Source organism: Vigna umbellata, chromosome 11, assembly GCF_029865625.1.
Source record: "Vigna umbellata cultivar VRB3 chromosome 11, Vumbellata_1.0, whole genome shotgun sequence".
Taxonomy (NCBI): domain Eukaryota; kingdom Viridiplantae; phylum Streptophyta; class Magnoliopsida; order Fabales; family Fabaceae; genus Vigna; species Vigna umbellata.
The window spans coordinates 31,442,309-31,464,441 of record NC_142175.1 but is presented as its reverse complement, the minus strand read 5'-3'; the positions used below and the strand labels follow the sequence as shown (position 1 = coordinate 31,464,441).

At 31.4% G+C, this 22,133-nt stretch overlaps 3 protein-coding genes and 1 pseudogene across 5 annotated transcripts; 1 reads left to right on the top strand and 3 right to left on the bottom strand.

Moving 5' to 3' along the window:
* Positions 1-1,911: 1,911 nt before the first annotated feature.
* Positions 1,912-5,311, bottom strand: LOC124823782 (eukaryotic initiation factor 4A-10). Its single transcript, XM_047296081.2, has 5 exons — positions 5,118-5,311; positions 4,326-4,395; positions 4,111-4,217; positions 3,185-3,615; positions 1,912-2,759 (listed from the first exon to the last, which is right to left on the bottom strand). The coding sequence occupies exons 2-5, from the start codon at positions 4,391-4,393 to the stop codon at positions 2,124-2,126; spliced, it is 1,242 nt and encodes a 413-aa protein (XP_047152037.1). The 5' UTR covers positions 4,394-4,395; positions 5,118-5,311; the 3' UTR covers positions 1,912-2,123.
* A 1,221-nt stretch (positions 5,312-6,532) lies between these two features.
* LOC124823783 (glycylpeptide N-tetradecanoyltransferase 1 pseudogene) lies at positions 6,533-10,029 on the top strand (annotated as a pseudogene). Of its 2 annotated transcripts, XR_015782815.1 has the most exons (3): positions 6,533-6,631; positions 8,330-9,838; positions 9,925-10,029. The product of XR_015782815.1 is annotated as a glycylpeptide N-tetradecanoyltransferase 1 pseudogene, transcript variant X2 (transcript). The 2 variants fall into 2 exon arrangements; XR_015782814.1 differs by lacking the exon at positions 9,925-10,029 and having other exon boundaries at positions 8,330-9,890.
* Positions 10,030-10,670: 641 nt separating this feature from the next.
* Positions 10,671-13,920, bottom strand: LOC124823786 (telomere repeat-binding factor 5-like). Its single transcript, XM_047296088.2, has 6 exons — positions 13,528-13,920; positions 13,207-13,430; positions 12,893-12,977; positions 12,267-12,350; positions 11,131-11,434; positions 10,671-11,046 (listed from the first exon to the last, which is right to left on the bottom strand). The coding sequence occupies exons 1-6, from the start codon at positions 13,675-13,677 to the stop codon at positions 11,015-11,017; spliced, it is 879 nt and encodes a 292-aa protein (XP_047152044.1). The 5' UTR covers positions 13,678-13,920; the 3' UTR covers positions 10,671-11,014.
* Positions 13,921-16,652: 2,732 nt separating this feature from the next.
* On the bottom strand, positions 16,653-19,900 carry LOC124823785 (telomere repeat-binding factor 4-like). Its single transcript, XM_047296086.2, has 6 exons — positions 19,611-19,900; positions 19,299-19,519; positions 18,984-19,068; positions 18,350-18,433; positions 17,001-17,310; positions 16,653-16,904 (listed from the first exon to the last, which is right to left on the bottom strand). The coding sequence occupies exons 1-6, from the start codon at positions 19,758-19,760 to the stop codon at positions 16,873-16,875; spliced, it is 882 nt and encodes a 293-aa protein (XP_047152042.1). The 5' UTR covers positions 19,761-19,900; the 3' UTR covers positions 16,653-16,872.
* Between the last annotated feature and the right edge of the window lie 2,233 nt (positions 19,901-22,133).

The following is a 22,133-nucleotide window of genomic DNA, read 5'->3' as shown; positions in this document are numbered from 1 at the left end:
AGCACATTAACTTCTTATAGTTCTTTGGGTTACTAATGATTTCTGCAAAAGTACTAATTGAGAAGTTAGTTAGACGAAGAACTGAACTTTACTACTTCAAAAGATTACCACAGTGGTTCACTGAAAGATACAACATAAGTGATATCTGAATCTAACTACATAAAAGATTGACACTGTCCTTTATCCAAAATCTTAAGATAATGAATTAATGAATCTTCAATCGACACTCTACTTTCTCTTTTCTATCCGATATAAAACTTAGACTCACTTAAAATTCTAACGGAACCTACTTCCTCCACTTTTAAGTTCTTTAACTGATTATGTTACTTAAGATCAAGATTCTACATTTACAGTAATGGCTTTTGAATCTGGTGTTATGCACATAAGTGGATAAAAGACATAAGTAATGAAGAGATTAGACATTCATGTGTATATAAAGTGAATGTGTGACAGAGGAGGCTCCCCATTCCTGTTATATATTTTACAAAATCCCCAAGACCAAGCAAACCACTCTGATTTTTTTAGTCAATTGTGGTCCACACTCCACATCTTAAATAGTATCTTAAAATCTAATGAATCATCCCACATGTTTCTGTCTTTGACATCACCAATCTGGGTGACAATTTCAAGTACTTATTATATATATATATATATAAACAGAAAGCTTGAAATTATTGGCAAAAGGCATGGAAAGTGTTTTCAAGTGTAGTTATTTACATCTAACGAGAAAAATGACTTTAATATGGTTCATTAATGTAGCTACCTGCCAAAATGAAACTATTGTATCAACCAAAGGAAATTCGTACAAGAAACTAACAGATTTCATAGTCTTCTGTTCTTCTGGTAGCACCAAGTGACTAATTTCAATACCAGAAGTTTCTTCTTTCTCTTGAGTTGATTTTAGAGTTCTGTACCAAACTTCATCTTAAAGCTTTGGTGGAAAGTGCATAGTATTATTCGTTATTAGTATTTATCAGTGGCAGTACCTACCATTGAAACAATCCTTTTCATACTAACTGATACGATATTATTCTCGTGCTGTCATTTTCTTAACCTTACTTCAATAATTCAGCACTGAAAGTAATGTTTGAATTGTATAGATTCTGAGTAAATATATCTTTTTATCATTGGCGTGAGCATTTTTTAAAAATAAAAATTTGGGAACATATTCCAATTCTCTTGTGCAGTGTTTGGTTCACATCTGAAACGTACGTTAAGAAATCATGTTTAAGCAGTTTTAAAGCTACTTCCAGTACTTTCAAACGAATGGAAAGAAGGGTTTGCAATTTTTGGAGAAACTTGGTCACAACACATAAAAGAATTATTTATTAAAATATAATAAAATATGCAATGTACTGTGTAATATAATAAAAGAAATAAAAAAAACCAACTATCTAAGAAAAAATTTAATAAAATTTAATGCATTTTGTCTTGATAGAATATGAATAAGATCAAATCAAATTAAAAATTTACAATTATTGATTTTTTAAAACAAATAACCAACAAATATTACATAAAGAAATTATAATTCACGTCTCTGAATATGTAAGCATTATTTATTTCCAACAGAAGAAAGAATTAAAAAAGAACATAATATGATCTACAACAGTTAAAAGATCATATACCTTTCATCTATATTATTTATAATTTTATAATTGTCAATCCAAATAGCTTTCATATTCTGTTATATAAGGTATTGGAGATTGTTGAATTAATGAAAGGTTTATTCGCTTATTTGTTATTAATCTGTTTTAGTTCATAATCTAACATGCCACACAATTATAAATGTGTTTAATTTTCAAGACTGTCTATTAAATATAGTTAACAGAAATCTGATTTAAAAGTTGCATGCTCAAAAGATTTGCAACGGAAACAAACAGTGCAGCAAAAAAAGAAATACAGATAAGACAATAAAGTAAATGCAGGCTTCAAACAACAACCTGCTAATTAATTGATTGATTAAACAAAATTTATAGAATCCAATACAAATAGCATCAGATCATATGTCTTTGATCTCTAATGTGGATAAAATATATAAAGAGAGAGAGAGAGAGAGAGAGAATGAGCACAAGATAACAATAGAAAGAGGCCTGATGACTTAATAGAGAACAAAAATTAAGTCATCAGAGCAAATCAGCAACATTTGATGGCAGCTCCTCTACAGTCACATTGTAGAACTTCTGAATATCAGACAGCATTCTGGAATCATCAGTTGTGACAAAGTTTATAGCAACTCCTTTTCTTCCAAATCGGCCACTACGGCCTATGCGGTGGAGATAGTTTTCAGGCTGGGTTGGCAGATCATAGTTTATGACCAGAGACACTTGTTGCACATCTATGCCACGGGCCAGAAGGTCGGTGGTAATGAGAACTCGAGACGAGCCGGACCGGAATTCACGCATGATGATGTCACGCGTGTTTTGGTCCATGTCACCATGGGTGGCAGAGACCGTGTGGTCATTGCTTCGCATCTTATCAGTGAGCCAGTCGACCTTGCGCCTGGTGTTCACAAAAATGACACTTTGGGTGATAGCCAGAGTCTCATAAAGGTCGCATAATGTCTCTAGCTTCCATTCTTCCTTGTCAACATTGACATAAAACTGTTTGATACCCTCCAGGGTCAGTTCATCGCGCTTTACCAAGATTCTCACTGGCTTATTCATGAACTTCCTTGTAATCTCAAGGGCTTCTGGTGGCATTGTAGCAGAGAAAACCCCAACCTGAATTTTGGATGGCAGCAGCTGGAAGATGTCATAGATCTGCAACACCAACCAACATATTCTCAATGTCATGAATGAAAATACACAAACTTTTACCTTTCTCACGGATACGAATTTTGATTGAAGAACAGAAAATTCCTCTGTCCAGTCCAGATAAACAATTATTGTATTTTGTCTCATAACCCTCCCCATCTATGTCATGCATTCAAATTAAGCTAGATTGGAGGTAATTAATAAGTGCAATATACCATATTATAGATTCCTATAGAAGATAATGAGCATAGGCCTTCGCTGCATAAAAGTTTTGGAGAGTAATTTATCTATTTGTGCTTTATAAACATATGGGAATTCACACCTCAAACTTCCAGGATATTTACCAACAAAAGAAATAAGATAATCAACAAGTACATGAGAACCAAGTTTGGTGTATTAATTAAATTGTGGAAACTAGTCAGAACAAAAACCTGATCCTTGAAACCTCGTGAAAGCATTTCATCAGCCTCATCCAAAACAAACATCTTTATGCAATCTGGGCGGAGAGACTGCCTCCGCAGCATGTCAAACACACGGCCAGGAGTGCCAACAACAGTGTGAACACCAGCTTGGAGAATGCGCTGATCCTCACGGACACTTGTGCCACCAACACATGCATGAACCTTAACACCCAGGTAATCACCAAGAGCCCGCATAACTTTTTCAATCTGCTGTGCTAGCTCCCTTGTTGGTGCCAAAACCAAAGCTTGGCACTGAACCAATCCATAATCAAGCTGCTGCAAAATTCCAGAACAGAATGTTGCTGTCTTTCCTGTTCCAGATTGAGCCTGCTGAATCACATCCAGACCCTTGCAGAAAGGAACAATTCCTCTTTGCTGGATTGCAGAAGGCCTCTCAAAACCTTAAGAACAATAATAAAACACCAACACATCATTTTGTTATAACAGAAGCAAGAGTAACAATAATACTTTTAGAATTACATCATTAATATCCTCACGAAATATCTAATCATTTTCAAAACAATTAAAATCTCAAGATTACATTCATTTACCTTGTACCCACTTTGTTTTGTTGTTTTCCAATAAGTACATTAGGTAAATTTAAAACACAAAAACTGCAGTCATAAATATGTAACGAAAGAGGTTTATGCTAATTTAACATGTACACTCTGAAGCATGTTAAAGTATAACCACTCCCAATCCTTGATCATTGGTAATAAAAACACAACAATAAATTTAAATGACTTTAATGAAACAACATATAACATCAATCAATCTGCCACAAATTAATTTATTTATCCGTTTAATTGAATGCTAAAGAGTCTCAAAGAGCATTTGGCAAACTAACAAATATGAATAAGCACTTAGACTAAGAGGGTGAATCTGCCAGTAGATACCATAAGCATATATGCCTCGCAGAAGATTTTCTTGCAATCCCATTGCATCAAAGCTGTCGTAGACTTCATCATAAGAGGTAAAGAATTCTTGCCCATCAGTGGAAAGCCTGTGTATTTAATTTGCAAGACAATTAACAGAAATAGTACATTAATAATTAATTAATAAATAACAAAAGCATTACAATACAAGTGAAGAGTACAGTACAGGAACTTACAATTCAGTCATCTTAGCGTCATATTGGCGACCATCAAATTGTGTTCCTTCTGGAGCCAAACCTGCCATAACTGGAAAAAGCGAAACCTCTGTCAAAAAGGAAGACCATACACTCAACTAATAAGACGAAACTGAAACAAATAACAAACGAATAGTTGCAAAACAATACAAGAACCAAATAATCATACAAATAACTAACCCACCAATGCCTCCACTAGGAGTTTCTACTGGACATGGATAAAAAAAAAGACATCATCCACTGGACATATTTAACAGATGAGCCAAACTTGAAATACACACAGGAGGAAGAAGTGCAAGCATTAAACTTCTGTTTGTCTCTGATGTCAGGAGATTCACAAGGGAAAAAAGGATACATATCATACCCAAAAAACAGATCTTTCAGTGTCAAATATCAACTTTTCCCACTCCTCCATGATTCAGTTTAACAGTGCCAAAATCAAACTTAAACTAAACAACAAAAACAAAATGATCATTGAAAACTTAAGTTCGCTTAGTGTATAACATTTCACAGCACCAGAAAACAAATCAACACATCATTCTGCTGATAAAAAAAAAAAAAAAAACTATCAGACATGCACTACCCCCGCAATCTCTTAAATCTAAAAACACGATCTTTTTGTCTGGGAGCTTAACACACGAATAAATAACAAATCACAAAATTCCGGGTAGAATTAAAATGAGAAAAGAAAACATAGATCACGCCCAGATTAATAGCAGAGAAATAGAATGAACAATGAATAATATATGAAATCGAAAAAAAAAAGATAGATACCTGGTGGAAGCTTGAAGGGTTGATATTGGAATAAGGAAAGAGAAAAATAGAGCAAAGGGGTAACTCCTCGGATCTGCACCGTGGAGTTAAAGGGAGGCGAAAGAGAGGGAGAGGGAGTGTTATAGGAACGAGGAAGGAAGGGGCAGAACAGTAAATATAGCTTTCCACGTTTACCCTTTCAGATGCCTTCTGGGATCAATCGATAATCATAAATAACATCTCTTTTATATTTCTATTTCCTTCTTTTATTTTGATTTGATATTGATATAGATAATCAAATAGAAACGTCATGTGATAGGATGCTACAAGGGAATTTATTTATTTATTCTAAAAATGACCAACAAAAATACTTCAAAAACATTTTCATTTAAAATAACTATTTTAGTTTCTATGTAAATAAACAATGTCAATTTTATAATACAATATTAAAAATAAAGTGAGTGATATTTTTAAAATAAGTTGTACAAAATATCATTACTATATATAAAGAGGATTTTTTTAATATTTAAAATAAACGGAGTAATATTTTTAAAATAAGTTGTCCAAAGATATTCTTATCATTTACTGTTCATAACTTTTTAGTATACGTATTTATTTTCCAATTTTATCTTTTACATATTTTAAAACTGAAATAGTTATTTTAAAGTAATTATTTCTTCAAATTTAATCATTTTTTTATGTAACCAATTTTTAAAACTTAACTACTCTTTTAATTAAAAAATTACTACAAAATAAATAAAAACTAATCAAATTATTCTATATTTAATTTTATAGTTATAATAATAACAATAATAATAATTTTAATACCTTTTATTATCATAAAAAAAATTAAATTCACATGACATATATATTTTCACTAGTATATATAAATGATTTCATTTACATTTTATTCATTCATATTTATAGTAACTTTTAATATTAAAGACAGAAAATCGATATTTTTTAGGTTAAATATGTTTTATATCTTCAAAAATTATTACGAAAAAAAGTATGCTTATTTCCTAAACTATATTTTGTATTTTAAGAAATTCAATGTAAAATATCTTTGTCTATAAATAATACGGAAATGTTATATTTTAATTTATTATAAATTTCATGTGAAAAACAATAAATATATATATATATATATATATATATATATATATAATCTATTGGACATATTTATTTTACATTGACTCATAAAATAAAGAGACTAAATATTTTATAATTTAGTTAGAAATAAAACACAGTTTTTAATAATAGTTTAAAAACAATAAATATATTTATTTCAATTTTTTTTAATATTATAGGTGCAAGAAGCAATTATGGGGGTGAAGGAAGGAATTTTCCACTGAGAATAGGCTCGTCTAGGAAAACTTTTTATGGGCCTGGCCCATTGGATAGTCTTAGCAAAGGCCTGAAGTAGGGAATCGAACCCCTTTGTCTATGTGAACATCGGGATCTCAGGAAATCGTTCAGAGTTTTGGTTGATTCCATTCTTCTCCTTCTTCTGCTTCATTCATTCACACTCTCAGGTAAATTCATTCACTCATTACTAATTACTTTACTCAAAATCCTGATCAAGCTCATCCGAATTTGCTACCATTCAGATGCTCTTAGCCTTCTTCGTTTTCACTTCATTTCCCTTTTTCAAAATTGCTTTAGATATAATTAGATGAACATATATATATATATATATATATATATATATATATATATATATATATATATATATATATATATATATATATATATATATATATATATATATCAAGCTTTGCTGTTTGGTCATGTGTTCGGAACATGCTTTCTTGTTTTTGCGCCAAAGAAATGAAAAATAGAGTGTTGGGTTATTGAACAGTTGTGTTGGACATTTATATGACTAAAATAGTGAATATAGGAAGGGGATAACCCTTGTCGTATAAATTAGTTTTTGGAGTTTAATTATGCCCAAATTCAAATTCTAAGAAATAAATATATAAATTTGTTTGCTAAAAATGGACTGATTGGACTTGTTTGGAAGCTCAACAGATTGAATCAGTTTAGTCAGGTAAAATTTTGGTTAGGTGTTGTTCTGCCTACCGATGAAAGATAGAGGAACACTTTTGCACCACTCAGTGCTAAGGAAAACTTTATCTTCTTTTATCAAATTGTTGGAACATAGTCAATTTGTCTTTCAGATTGCCGTTCTAAGAAAATTGCAGACGGTTGTCTCTGGATCACCTGAAGAAGCCTGATGGGAATGGATCCTCTAGTCAGTGTTAAGTTTGCCTTGGACTATAATGGATCTCCGACTATTGGTTGGGGGTTATTTTTGGTGCAAACCAAAAAATAAAACAATGGATCTTGTTGTTTGGTGTTGAATTTTGTAATCCTGTTTTGAAGAGGAATGTTGGAAACATTAATTCTGTTGAATTGTTGATTATTGGAAATTTTACTTTTTCCTATTCTGTTATCATACGTAATTCTATTTGTGAAGTGTACTAGATTTCACTTGGTGAATTTCAATTTGGCTATTTTATCCTCTGCATACCAAAGCCAAAGCTAATTTTACTTGTTTCACTGAATTAGCCGTTTCCAACTAGAACATGTCACTTTAAACATTCAAGCATTGCTTCAAGTATCTTAATAGTGGCTATGCAAAGTAAATTCATAATGGCCCATGCTGATGAACTTGTGCCGAAGTTGTTAACTTGTTATGTGAAAATAAATACCAACTATTATCTTTAGTGCAACTCTGATCCCATCAAATAAGCATTTCATAGTATGACAACTTGTTTCACCTACATGTGATCTCACATTTCAAAGAATACTTTCAGCAATAACTCAAGTTTCTTTAAGAGTTAAGTTGTATGTTTTCTCCCTTTGAAATGAGAATGGGAGATAGCTTGTAGACATTTGTATTTCTTTTTTTGGCCCACACTGGATCTTGGCTTTTAATTGTATCATAAAGATCAAGTGGCCAGTATTTAACTCTAAATATTAGTTTGGGTTTTTATATTATATATATATATATATATATATATATATATATATATATATATATATATATATATATATATATATATATATATATATAAAATATTGGTGTCTGCTCATTGATGAGAATAGAAGTAGAAAATAGTTGTCCACAAGGCATTGATCAAGGAATACTGAAGTTGCGGGAATTAAGAGAAAATTGTGCTTTGCCCTACTAAATTTATTTACTGAAAAATCTTTATTTTGTCTTTCAGACCGCTATTTTGAAAGCATTTTAAATGGTTGACAGCAATCCTTCCTCTGGATCACCTGAAGAAACACAAAATCCAAACCCGGATGGGAATGCACCAGCTGAAAGTGATCTTGCATTGGATAATTTAGTACAAAAAGTTCAAGAATCTCTCTCCCTGGAAAAAAGACATAAATTTTGGGAAACCCAACCTGTCGGGCAGTTCAAGGATATAGGAGACTCCAGTTTGTCAGAAGGCCCTATTGAACTTCCAACCCCTTTATCTGAGGTCAAACAAGAACCTTACAACCTTCCTGACCACTATGAATGGGTTACTTGTGACATCAACTCCGAGGACATGTGTGATGAAGTATACAACCTTCTTGCTCATAACTATGTTGAGGATGATGAGAACATGTTTCGATTTAAGTACTCGAAGGAATTTCTGCGCTGGGCTCTGCAACCTCCTGGATATTTTAGGAGTTGGCATATTGGTGTTCGTGTTAAAAGTACCAAGAAGATGGTTGCTTTCATAACAGGTATTCCTGCTAGAATCCGAGTTCGTGATGAGGTTGTTCATATGGCAGAGATCAATTTCCTGTGTGTCCATAAGAAACTTAGAACAAAGAGGCTTGCACCTGTCATGATCAAAGAGGTGACCAGGAGGGTGCACCTGGAAAATATGTGGCAGGCAGCTTATACTGCTGGAGTAATTCTTCCTACACCAATAGCAACTTGTCAATACTGGCACAGATCTTTGAACCCCAAGAAGCTAATTGATGTTGGTTTCTCTCGGCTTGGTGCACGAATGACAATGAGTCGAACCATCAAGCTTTACAAGCTGCCAGAATCAACAGTCACCCCAGGGTTCAGAAAAATGGAAATTCATGATGTTCCCGCAGTTACAAGGCTAATTAGGACTTATTTAAGCCGTTTTGTTGTTGCACCCGATTTTGATGAAAATGATGTGGAGCATTGGCTTCTGCCAAAGGACGATGTTATTGATAGTTATCTAGTTGAAAGTCCCGAAACTCATGAGGTCACTGACTTCTGTAGTTTTTACACACTTCCTTCTACTATCCTTGGCCACCCTAGTTATTCACTTCTGAAAGCAGCATATTCATTCTATAATGTTTCCACTGTCACTCCTTTGCTTCAGCTGATGAATGATGCTCTCATTGTCGCAAAACAGAAGGATTATGATGTTTTCAATGCATTGGATGTCATGCAGAATGAGACCTTTTTGAGGGATCTCAAGTTTGGACCAGGTGATGGAAAACTTCATTATTATCTTTACAACTACCGAATAAGGCATGCATTGAAGCCGTCAGAGCTTGGGCTTGTGCTTCTGTAGCTAACTTTTTTAAATTTGTCGTGTTATGCATGATTTGGGATTCGTGGTGGTTTTGTTGTAGACATTGTATGGTTGCGAATTATGTGATGTTCAAGGTGGACCTTAAATTTTGTTTTTACTTTTGAACAAACAAGTTTTACAAAGACCTTGGAGGCAAACCTGTGATGATACCACAGACTGGTATAACTTTCGGATTTCTAGTTCCTGTTTATTTGTCTTTTGTTCTGACTTATATGTTTGTCTTATTATATTTTTTTTTTCTGTAGAGCTTGGGATTTTGTTACTGGACTGTAAGAGCAGAGTAATAGCTTATTTTACTGCATGTTAGCCATCTCAACATGTATTTGAACAGTGTCATTGGATTACCCTTTCCTCATGTTTCTCAAAATCTTGAAATTTTAATGACAGAACACGTCACTTTATGAAGCCGCCAAGAATTATGTCAACTACATTTCGAAGGACATCTAAAAGAAATATCTTTAAAGAGTGGTTTGAAAATTTTAAAAAGCATCAAAATTTAATGTTAGCACATCAATTTCAATTATAATGATAAAGGCGAATGAAATTATTGCATTTACATTTAATTGATAAAAATAATCTTTATTAAAAATTAGCACTGGCAAACTTATTTGATATTCGATTAGGAAAATCTTTTCCAAATTTCAAAATTTAAAATAAATAGCATAAGATACTTTAAAATTACACATCCAATTGAAATATTAATAAATATTAAAAATATTTGCAATTTGATTTTTTAAATCTATATCAAAAAATCATTACAAACAAACATCAAAATCAGATACAATTTTGTTGTATTTAATATAAAATCTTTATCAAACTAATATTTTACAGGTGAATACTTCAATTACTGCAAGAGTGTAGACTAAACCATAGAGAAACGTTGATGGTTTAGTAATCTTTAACATCACCCGTAGCTATCTTATGTTTTAATTTCACTTTCAAATAAAAGAATTACATAGGATGGATAAATTCTAGACCACTAAATCCAATATACAAGAATGATTTATATTACAACGCTAAAAAAAACATAAATAAGTCTGTTGTATAAACTTTGGTTCCAAATCTGGACAGATTTGGTGGACCAATAATACTTCTAAAGAATAGAAAATATGCATGGCCTACAAACATGACTTTCCATACAAATTTTAGGAATAAAAATTGTTAAATGAATCTGATACAATACACCCAAAAAATGATATATATATATATATATATATATATATATATATATATATATATATATATATATATATATATTCATTGAATCAACAAAATTTTAGATATAGAAATCAACATCAAGTTGAATCTATTCATAGACCTTTTTCGTTGACCATCTTAAGCCAAGAGGATAATTTCACCACGCGAACCTGCATGAGTAGACCCACAAGATCAATAGTAATAAAAAACAATCAAAAGGATTAAAAAATCACAAATTAGCTCATCAATAGTACATTGTTCATATATGTCTTTTGCTAGCTGCAACATTGAATCACTATGTTCAACCAACAATGATATTTTTTCTGCCTCCTTTACTGCTTCCGCAGCCAGATATGATTTACTTTCAGCATCAGCAACTCTGTAGGCTGCAGTATCAGCAGCTTCCTTTATTGTATCATTAGATGCCGTAATGACAGAAGCTGGGGATTGCCGTTCTGGTTGTGGTTGTAATTGCCGTGGCCGGACATCCTTTGGTTTCGGTGGAGGTGATTTTGCACCAGAGGCGACATCCTTTTTTATTTTGTAACAATTTTGTACCTGTAGATGGTAAAGAGTAGATTAATCCTACAAGACTGAGACATGCTTCAAGCTTCAAGACCATTAACTTAAATATGACATTTATGCTTGCATGAAAAGTCCCCGGAGGGAGGGAGCCTATAGCCTATTGGAAGAAGAGAAACATAAAAAGTCCTAAAAATGGAAGCCGCGAAACACAGTACATAGGTGTGATGATTGTGTAAAAATAAATGTGCAAATATTTTAGATCACATTACTAATTGCTTTATAATTACCTAAATATACCAATAGTCAATAAATGATTATTACAATTTCAAAAGTGTTCACATGTGTGTGTCCATGAGTGTGTGCAATTTTGGTGCATGAAGAAAAGCATAAATACACAATATTGGTAAATATGTAAAAAGAAAAAATTAATGGTTCGGTACTGCATATACATATCAAAAGTTCATAAATGATGATCACAAGTTATGGAAAAAATAGGTTGTAGTCATAATAAATAAGCAAAATACATATCTTTCTCCCACCAATATAAGAATGTATTTCTCCTATTACGAACATGTGACAAATTCTATAACTTTTCTTTAAGGAACTCAAATTAGATTATTGACTGTATGAGAAAAACCAATAAAATATACGAAAAAGAAAGTCCAATGTATGAGATTCCCACCTTGTTAGAATTGAGTAGTGGTGAGAGTAGATATATATAGTTTTACTCTACCAAGCAGAGATGTTGTTTCCAGTAGTTGAAACAGTAAGAAAAAAGCCCCAAACCCATTGTACCAAGGCTCACACTCAACTATAATATGCAATACAGTAAAATCACCAATTCACCATATTGAAACTATATTACCTTTTCAAGTTTCCCTTGACTAACAAGCCTCCTCAACCTTGTACTTAATGCCCTTCTAAAATTTTGAGGAACCTGATGCTTTTGCTGCAGTATTATGTGTAGTGCTTGTTACAAATTAAATTCTCAAATAAAAATACTTAAAACTAACGGATAATATAGACAATAAGCAAACCATATTAAAGTAATTTTCTTATTCCCCTCTTCGCCATAAAAAAGGAGCAGGGCCTAAACAAAACCATTAGCAGGGTCTTGGAGTTCAAGAATTGATCTCAAATACCCAAATGTAAGTGAAGATGACAAACGGATGAGTTACGGTTGTTACCACCCAAAATATTTATACATTGATAGACAAAAAATTGTTGATTACTCTCCAATAAGACTGCTTTGCTAAGTCAGAAAACTTAAAAAAACAGCTGGAACTAAAATCTCCAGATCTATAAAGCATGATAATGATCACAGAATTACATATTGAAAGTGACATGCGTTTCCATTCTAGGTTTTGAAATGTAAAACCCATATCATAATCTCAAAAACAAGTATTCTTCTAACAACTTTACAAAATATAGATAGAGTAATATCATTGACAAATATTATCGAAACATTGGTAACAAAGATCTTCATCTGACCTCGATGAAACTAACAATGGCACTTAGGTCAGATCCATTATTATCCTTTAGTGCTGATAGAGCTTCAAAAACCATTGCATTATACCTGATAAAAGAACAAAAGTATCGACAGACAGCTCCTCAGATTATGATCTTAATTGGCAGAACAAATAGGTTGCCATTTTTCATATTCATAATAAAAGAATTCGAATTTGTAATTGGAGGGCCAATGAATGTAAAACAATAATGACTGCAACACTGCTAATACAGCATCAAACATCTGTTAACTGGCGCAAATTAAAAAAGAGAGTACATACATAGTGCTATTTTCATACCTCGGAGGGTTTTTGACATCTTGACCATTCGGAGAAGAATCAAGGGCAGCGACCTCAGTCCGTGCGTTTTGAGGAGCAGGGAGGGCGTTTTGAGGAGCGGTGGCGGTGGAGGAGGTGGCAGCAGTTGGAGGTGGAGGAGGAGGAAGAGCCTTGAGCTTGGGAACCCTAGGTTTGTCTTTGGAGACTTGAGAACCGTTACTGACGCTCAAATTCCGCCATTTGTCCTGAAAGAGAGGGAATTGTAACAACCCTAACCCTAACCGAAACCCAATTGTAATAAGATTGAAGATAAGAAAAGGTGTTCGGGGTTAAAGGATTTACCTTGAGGTCGATGTTGGAACGAGAAGTGAGGAAAGGGGCGAATTGAGGATCTTTGAGAATGTTCTTCCACTTTCCGGGACCGTGCTTTTCAACTCCGGCGATGAGCGCGTCTTCTTCGTCTTGCGTCCACTTCTGCTTCTGATTCCCCATTCACATTCACATTCACATTCACATTCACATTCACGACTCAACTCAAATTCAAACTTCCCTTTCCTTCTTCACTGATTCATCTCATTCCTATCACAACTCAACACGAATTCACACTTCTCTTTCCTTCTTCACTGATTCAGCTAGTTCATGTCTTCAACTTTCATACATTTTAGATTCAAAACTTCAAAAATTAATAATCTAATCAACTTAATTTCTTTTACATATTTTAAGTTCGTATTTAAATTTGATACGTGAACAAAATTTAACTTTTAAATTTAATTCCAAATAATGTTTTATTGAATTCATGATTTCGCTTTGCATTTGTTAATAACATGCACAGATAGATTTTACTTACGAGAGAAAATTATGAATATTTGCATTCTTGTGAATTTTTCCTGCAATTTTATGACCGAATTATCATTATTATTATTAGTTTATTAATTGATCATCAACTTTTTTTTTCACATATTATATCATTATATTATTTTTTATTTCATGTTTATTATCAATTTGTTAAATGTGTATAACATAACATATACTACAAACATTACAAAAATAATAATGAACGGCATTAAAAATTAAATAACTTTAGATTGTATACAAACTCTTTGAACTTCTGGATCATCAATTTACAAACTTTCTGAATCAGTCTATCTAGAATCTTCCAAACCAAATCATACGGAGAGAAAAAAATTACACTTCCCACTCTCCGTGAAGATGCAAAAGAAGAACAAATTATAATATATAAACTATAACCAACCTCAACTTACAAATTAATTTGTAAAAATAAGATAAATTTAAACTCTTAAGTAAACAATAGAAGACTTATAAATTAAAAGAGAAGTTTATTATGTTTTAATTTTTTATCTATTTTATAATATAAACTTTTTACTTAATATAAATTCAAGCATAAGTATTTTGTTTTTAACCATATCAAGAAACTTGGAAATGTTAGATACGTTGTCACAAGAGTGAAAACAAAAATGTAATATCTTTTATCAGTTAAATAAAGAATTAAATATATTTTTCGTTCTTTAAGTATTACACGATTTTGGGTTCAGTCTTTACTCGAAACTTTTGTTTCTTTTAGTCCTTTTAGTTTTAAAACTCGTATTTTTAGTCCTTAAAAAGTAACGGTGTTAGATTTCCTTCTGAGGTAGCTAACGGCAAGTGAGTCTGATACCATTTGTGTGCCACGCTTTTACTTTTTGAAATCATATTTAAGTGATGTGTCACGTATGTTTTCATTTATGAAATCAGATTAGGGCTTTTTTGTGTTTGAAAATAATTAGGATTCTTAGCAAAAATCAAAAGTCCGACAATAGCAGCAACACCCATCTCTCCCTCTCCCACCAAATAACAACAAACTCATCAGGTTCAGATACTAAAAAAGGCACAAGTTCAAATTCTGAATACATCAGTTCAACCTATGATTCAATTTCTGCCCCTTCTTAATTCCCTCGTGATTCAATTACTTCCATGACCATAACCACGAGTACACCATGGACAACTCCTACAAAAGGGTAATCACAATTATCTCCTTACACTAATCTTCTTCACTAAATCGAAATCACCATGGAAATTTGCAGAAGAAAAATCCAATTGAATGCAAAGAAACCATAAAATCCCAAATTACACTCGCGAAATCGCACATCATCATCTTCTTCGCACCTGAATAACAAATTCTAGAAATCAACAATCCAAATCATGAAACCCTAACCCGCGAGGCATCTTCCTCCTTTGCGCCACCATTCAGAGAATCTCATTCGTTTTAATCGCACCATGGAAGCATTAAACGCCTCCCTCATCTCCTTCAACCTCCGTCCAAGCCATTACGCCTGCAGCAACATGCGTGAAGCAACCTCCATCTCTCGACGCTTTTTTGTCTTCTCCGTTCAACTTCGCGCAAATCACATCTGTCTTCAATCAAACACTTTTATGCGAACCTGTCTTCAATCATTTATGAAATCAGATTAGGAATTTTTTATGTTTGAAAATAGTTAGGGTTCTTAACAAAAAGAGTAATAAAAGAGAGAAAAAGAAAAAAAAAACATGGCACAAAGTTATAAGGGAAAGTGGCATCTAATGTGGCTTGTCATTAGCCACCTCACAGAAAATCTAACGTCGTTGCTTTTTAGGGACTAAAAATACGAGTTTTAAAACTAAAAAGACTAAAAGGAACAAAAGTTTCGAATAGGACTAAACCTAAAATCGTGTGATACTTAAAGAACGAAAAACATATTTAACCCTTAAATAAAATAGTTTTGAGTACCGAAACAAAAATTATACTATTGTCAAAGTTAAAAAAAAAAAACTTTTAATCATAACATCAAGTTGAAGAAAAAAATAATCAGAAACTAAATCAACTCCTGTTATTTTGGTTCAAATTTGTGGTTAAGAGAACTTATTCACAAAATCAAATCTCTTCCTAAAACATATATTTTTTCTTATAACCATATATTTTACGGCGTTAAAAGTAAGTGCATCATAATTAAAATAATGAAAACATTCTCTTCCTAAAACATCCTACTAACCCAAGGAGCAACATTCTTTCACAAATAATGAAAACATTTAACACTTCATTGTGTGAAAAGAATAAATCATGGCACTGTTACTATTATTTTATTTTCCTTGTTTTTCTGCTTACATTTGTTTTGTCTTTTCATAGTGCAAAAGTCCTGAAATATTACCAAACCAAAAACGCCTGGTTTAAGTGGTCATCATAACCTTTGAAAGAAGTGTTCAAATTCTGTGTTTGTCATGGAATTTAACTCCGTTGGGCTAGATTTTTGTTTTTTATGCCTTGCAATACGCAGAAACATACCTGCTTGAAAATTGCACTATTATATCAGGTTTCTCAGACCTAGGACTAATGGATGATTATGCATCTCTCATCACCACTTCTCTAAATTTTTACATTACACTATGAAGATTATTATATATAGATTGAATTATGACCAAATGCATCTTCAAAGTTGAAAACCGCACTCTCTTCTGAAACTAAATAAATGGAAATATCCCTCACCCCCCACATCCGCAGAAGACAGTGCTGTTTAATTTATGTAACATGCTTTTGGAGTGCTGATAAAATACGCCCAAAAAAAATGTTAAAATAGTTGTCTCATCGAATACACAATTTTACATTTAGAAACCAAGATCAGGATGAATCTATTTATAGACCTTTCGTTGACCATCTTAAGCCAAAAGGATAATTTCACCTCGAGAACCTGCACGAATAGACCACAAGATCAATGACAGGTATAAATAATCAATGAGTCAACAATCACAAATTATAGGCAGGAAAGATTGCTTATCCATAGTACATTGTTCATATATGTCTTTTGCTAGCTCCAACATCGAATCACTATGTTCAACCAGCAATGATATTTTCTCTGCCTCCTTTACTGCTTCCGCAGCCAGATATGACTTACTTTCAGCATCGGCAATTCTGTAGGCTGCAGTATCTGCAGCATCCTTTATTGTCTCATTAGATGCTGTAAAGACAGAAACCGAGGACTGCCATTGTGGTTGTGGTGCAGGTTGTGACGGTGCTGGCCGGACATCCTTTGGTTTTGGTGAAGGTGATTTTGTTCCCGAGGGGACATCCTTTTTTATTTTGTAACAATTTTGTACCTGCAGATGGTAAAGAGTAGATAAATCTTACAAGAATGAAAACAAGCTTTAAGACCATTCAACTTCAATATGCAAATTTCTGCTTGTGTGGGAAGTTGTCGTTGGAAGGTAGGCCTATAGCCCCCCTATCGGAAGAAGAGGAGAGCTAATAGGGTCCCAAAAATGTAATCGCGTATACATTTTACAACACGGATAGGATGATTTTGTAAGACTGCATAAAATGTCCAAAAACTTAGATCACATTACTAATTATTTTATAATACATTATCAATAGTCAATAAATGATTCTTACAGTTTCAAAAGTGTTCACTTATATGTTTGTGTACATGCATGCGTGCAATATTTGTGCGTATGAAAAAAGAAAAACATAAATGCACAAAATTTGTTAATGTGCATAGCAAAAAATATTAATGGTTCAGTACTGCATATACATGTCAAAAGTCTAAGATGATCCAAATTTACGGAAAAAATAGGTTATAGTCCTAACAAATAAGCATAATAATGTATCTTTCCCCAACCCATATTAGAATGTTTTTCTCCGACTATGAACATGTAACAAAATTATAATTTCCCTTTGAGAAAACTACCATTAGATCATTGAATACAAATGTGTAATAAAGAACGATAATATATTAACCAAGTTTAGCAACTTCGAAATAAGAGAACAAAATTGATTAGCATAGGAAGAGGCAGATGCTTGCTCTACAGGGAAAAAAAATAACAGTGATTCAGTAACTAATTACACAGACATTAAAGCCATCTCAACAAGGTAACATGCTTAAATGATAAAACTGGGCAAAATATCTACATTAGAAATGAATATACTAAAAAAAATACGAAAACGAAAGTCCAATGCATGAGATTCCCACCCTGTCAGGTTTGAGGAGTAGTAAGGTTTTACTCTACCCAACAGAGAGGTTGTTTCCAGAATTTGAAACAGAAAGAAAACAACCCCACCCATTGTCCCAAGGCTCGCACTCAACTATACTATGCAATACATCAGTAAAATCAACAATTCACCATGTACAAATTAAATTACCTTTTCAAGTTTTCCTTGACTAACAAGCCTTCGCAACCTTGTACTTAATGCCCTTCTAAAATTTTGAGGAACCTGATGTTTTTGCTGCAGTATTACATGTAGTTCTTGTTACATCTAAAATTTTCAAATAAAGATTATAATACTTAAAAATAAAGACAAATATGCTCAATAGACAATTCATATTAAATTAACTTTCTAACACCTCTCACTCCGATAAAGAAAAAAATGTGCGGAGTCTTAACATACTACTTCTAAAAGATAATAACAGAACCATTATCATGTAAAAGTATAAAACACTAAGAGGGTCTCGGAGTTGAAAATTTGATCTAAAATACGTAAACGCAAGCAAAGAGTGCAAAGGGGTGAGTTACAACGTTGCAAACAAGTCCCTTGTTACCACCGGAACAATTTATACTTTGACAGACAAAAGATTGTTCATTACTCTCAAATAAAAACGGCTGAAAATCAAATCCCAGATCTATAATATTACATACGGAAAGTGATATGCATTCCCATTCTAGGTTTCGAAATGTAAAACCCTCAACATATAATCTCAGAAACAATTATTCTAACCACTTTACAATATCTCTGTGTGTGTGTGTGGAAACATCAGCAATAAAGACCTTCATCTGACCTCGATGAAACTAACAATGGCACTTAGGTCAGATCCATTATTATCTTTTAGTGCTGATAGAGCTTCAAAAACCATTGCATTATACCTGATAAAAGAACAAAAGTACCAAAAGCCCCTCAGATTATGATCTTACTTGGCAGAACAAATACTTGTGTCATGTTTTCATATTTATAACAAAAGAGTTTGAACTTCTAATTGAGAGTCAATAAATGTCAACAACAAAGGCAGCAAGACTGCCAATACAGCATCAAACATCTGTTAATTGCTGCAAATTAATAAAGAGCACCAAATACATATACAGTTCTACTGTCATACCTCGGAGGGTTTTTGACATCTTGGTCATTCAGAGAAGAATCAGGGACAGTGACATCAGACGGTACGTTTTGTGGAGCAGAAGCCGCGTTTTGAGGTGTGGCGGTGGTGGTGGTGGAGGTGGTAGAAGAAGGAGGAGGAGGAAGAGCCTTGAGCTTGGGAACCCTAGGCTTGTCTTTGGAGCCTTGAGAACCGTTACTGACGCTCAAATTCCGCCATTTGTCCTGAAAGAGAGGGAATTGTAAGAACCCTAACCCTAATCCAATTGTAATAAGATTAAAGAAAAGAAAAGGTGTTAGGGTTTAATGGGTTTACCTTGAGGTCGATGTTGGAACGGGAAGTGAGAAAAGGGGCAAATTGGGGATCTTTGAGAATGTTTTTCCACTTTCCGGGACCGTGCTTTTCAACTCCGGCGATGAGCGCGTCTTCCTCGTCCTGCGTCCACTTCTGCTTTTGATTCCCCATTCAAATTCACACTCACATTCTCCCTTTGCCTTTCCTTCTCTTCTTCACAGCTTCTTCTTCGCTCTCCAAGGTTGCTGTCTTTTTCCTTTCCTTGTCGTTTCCTTGTTGCCAAATGGGTAACACATCAACGTACAATACACATTCAATCGAGCTTTTCCATCTACTTTGTATATATTCAAGTATTCTTCGAATTTAAAATTGGTATTATTATTATTATTATAATTATGAAATTGAATTGTAATGGTAAATAATTTTATTTATTTTATAGATAATTTTCTAATTAAAAGATGTTAAATTTACAAAAAATATCAAATTCAAAAATTTAAGTAAATTATAAAATAATCATTTTAATTTAAGAAAACTTTTATTTAAAGATAAATTTGGAAAATAAATATAAACATAAAAAAAACCCTTTTATATAGATACATATATTATTATTTTTAAGTGAATTGTCAACTAAATGATAAAATATAAAAAGGTGTTTTTTTTCTACAGATTAAAAAGAAAAAAAATACAAAAAAATGAAAATTTCAACATTGGTAAAGAAATAAAAACATAAAATAATTATGCAACGTACATAATCCACAAAATATAATATTTTAAAAAATTGACATAATTAAGTATGAGCATAAATATTCGCAATCAATTATACAATTATGCTTAACTTATTAAATTTATTTCGTATAAGTAATTTTTATAAATAATTATATTTGATAAATAAATATTTTAAATTAATGTAAAATAATAAGTAAATGAATTTAATTAATCTAAATTCTAATATAAGGTAAAATAATTTATTTTAATATATAATTGTAACTCTTTTACCTATTAAAAATTTAAAATAATTTGTTTATTTAGTCTTCAAAATGTATTTTGACTTTAATTTAAATTTTTAAAATTTGGTTAAAATATTTGGATATTCTTGTATTAGTTCATAAATTTTGAATGGGTCTTCGTGTTTTCATTGATGTTAATTAGATTTTTATTTTTGAAAATATGTAATAAATAAGTATTTTCAGTTACTATTTTAAATATGTGTCACGCGTGTTAATTTATGATTATTATTATTATTATTATTTTGTTTTTTAAATTTTCTTTTGTCATGTTTTAAGTAAATAAATTTCAATTTGGTGATATTATTTGTTATTTTAATTTAAGAGTTAAATATGTTTTTAATCTTTAAATTTTTAGTAAAAATTGGAATATTTAATTTAGCCTTCCAATTTTAGAAATAATTAGATTTAGTTCTTTTAATAGAATTTTGTTAAGTTTATTTAACATTTTTTTCATGATAACAGTTAAATTATTTATATTATATGACACATTTCCCCCTAATTGTTGGTTGAGAAATGCATTTGAAACTCAAATAAATTTAATAAAATTTGATTAAAAAGATTAAATTTATATATTTCTAAAGTTAAAAAACTAAATTAGATCAAAAATTTCAAAAATTGACCAATTATAATTTTCATTGATTCAGTCTCATTTTTTTTTAAATTTAGTACATTATTTCTCTCTAAATGACAACATTTAATTTTTATATAAATTTTATACTGGTATTTTTTTATTAAATATTTTTAACAAGATTAAGTTTATTTAAATTGATATTTTACATTGAATTTTATTTAAAATTTGTTTTTGAATTTTAAATGTATTTGTGTTGATATTTTATTACATTAAACTTTAATATTTTTTATTTGAATATCTATTTCAAATAATTGTATATAATTTTATATAGATTTATAAATTTATATTTCAATTATTTGTATAACATTATATATTAATAATTTCAATGCAAATGTTATAGTTGGTTTAAAAATTAGAATGTTATAAATTCAAATGTAAAATTTTAAAACTATTTTATAACTAATTAAAATAAATATATTTAAAATTTTAAAACAAAATTTAAATAAAATTTATTTAAAATATAAATTTAAGTAAACTTGTGAAAAATATTTAATAAAAATATCAATTTTAATAAAATATCATTATAATATTTATATAAAAGTTAATTTTGATGGAGATAAGTAGACTAACTTTTATATTACTTTTATTTCCTCTCCTTTTTTTATTTAAATTTTATGTTTTGAAAAACAATAGAGATATATATTTATGGGAAAATATAGTAATTTTTACTTATTTAGTTTTATGTCTAATATCAAATTATGAAATATTTTAAATAAGTAAAAAATTAATTTGAGTTATTATAAATTACCATCATCACCACCATTATTACCATCATCACCATTCTCATTACTATTATGACTACTAGTACTAGAATTACCTCTACCACTATCACAACTATTACCAATATCACTAACATTACTAATACTACCAATACCACTGTCACTACCATCATTATCGTTACTATTA

Coding starts and splice junctions, on each gene's coding strand:
- LOC124823785 (XM_047296086.2), bottom strand. CDS start 19,760: ATGGGGAATCAAAAGCAGAAGTGGACGCAGGACGAGGAAGACGCGCTC. Junction 18,434..18,983: donor CCATTGTTAGTTTCATCGAG/GTCAGATGAAGG, acceptor GTAATACTGCAG/CAAAAACATCAGGTTCCTCA. Junction 16,905..17,000: donor AAAAGACATATATGAACAAT/GTACTATGGATA, acceptor CTATTCGTGCAG/GTTCTCGAGGTGAAATTATC.
- LOC124823782 (XM_047296081.2), bottom strand. CDS start 4,393: ATGGCAGGTTTGGCTCCAGAAGGAACACAATTTGATGGTCGCCAATAT. Junction 3,616..4,110: donor GCGAGGCATATATGCTTATG/GTATCTACTGGC, acceptor ATTGTTCTTAAG/GTTTTGAGAGGCCTTCTGCA. Junction 2,760..3,184: donor CACGAGGTTTCAAGGATCAG/GTTTTTGTTCTG, acceptor TTGGTGTTGCAG/ATCTATGACATCTTCCAGCT.
- LOC124823786 (XM_047296088.2), bottom strand. CDS start 13,677: ATGGGGAATCAGAAGCAGAAGTGGACGCAAGACGAAGAAGACGCGCTC. Junction 13,431..13,527: donor GTTCCAACATCGACCTCAAG/GTAAATCCTTTA, acceptor CCTCTCTTTCAG/GACAAATGGCGGAATTTGAG. Junction 11,435..12,266: donor GTCAAGGGAAACTTGAAAAG/GTAATATAGTTT, acceptor TACCATCTACAG/GTACAAAATTGTTACAAAAT.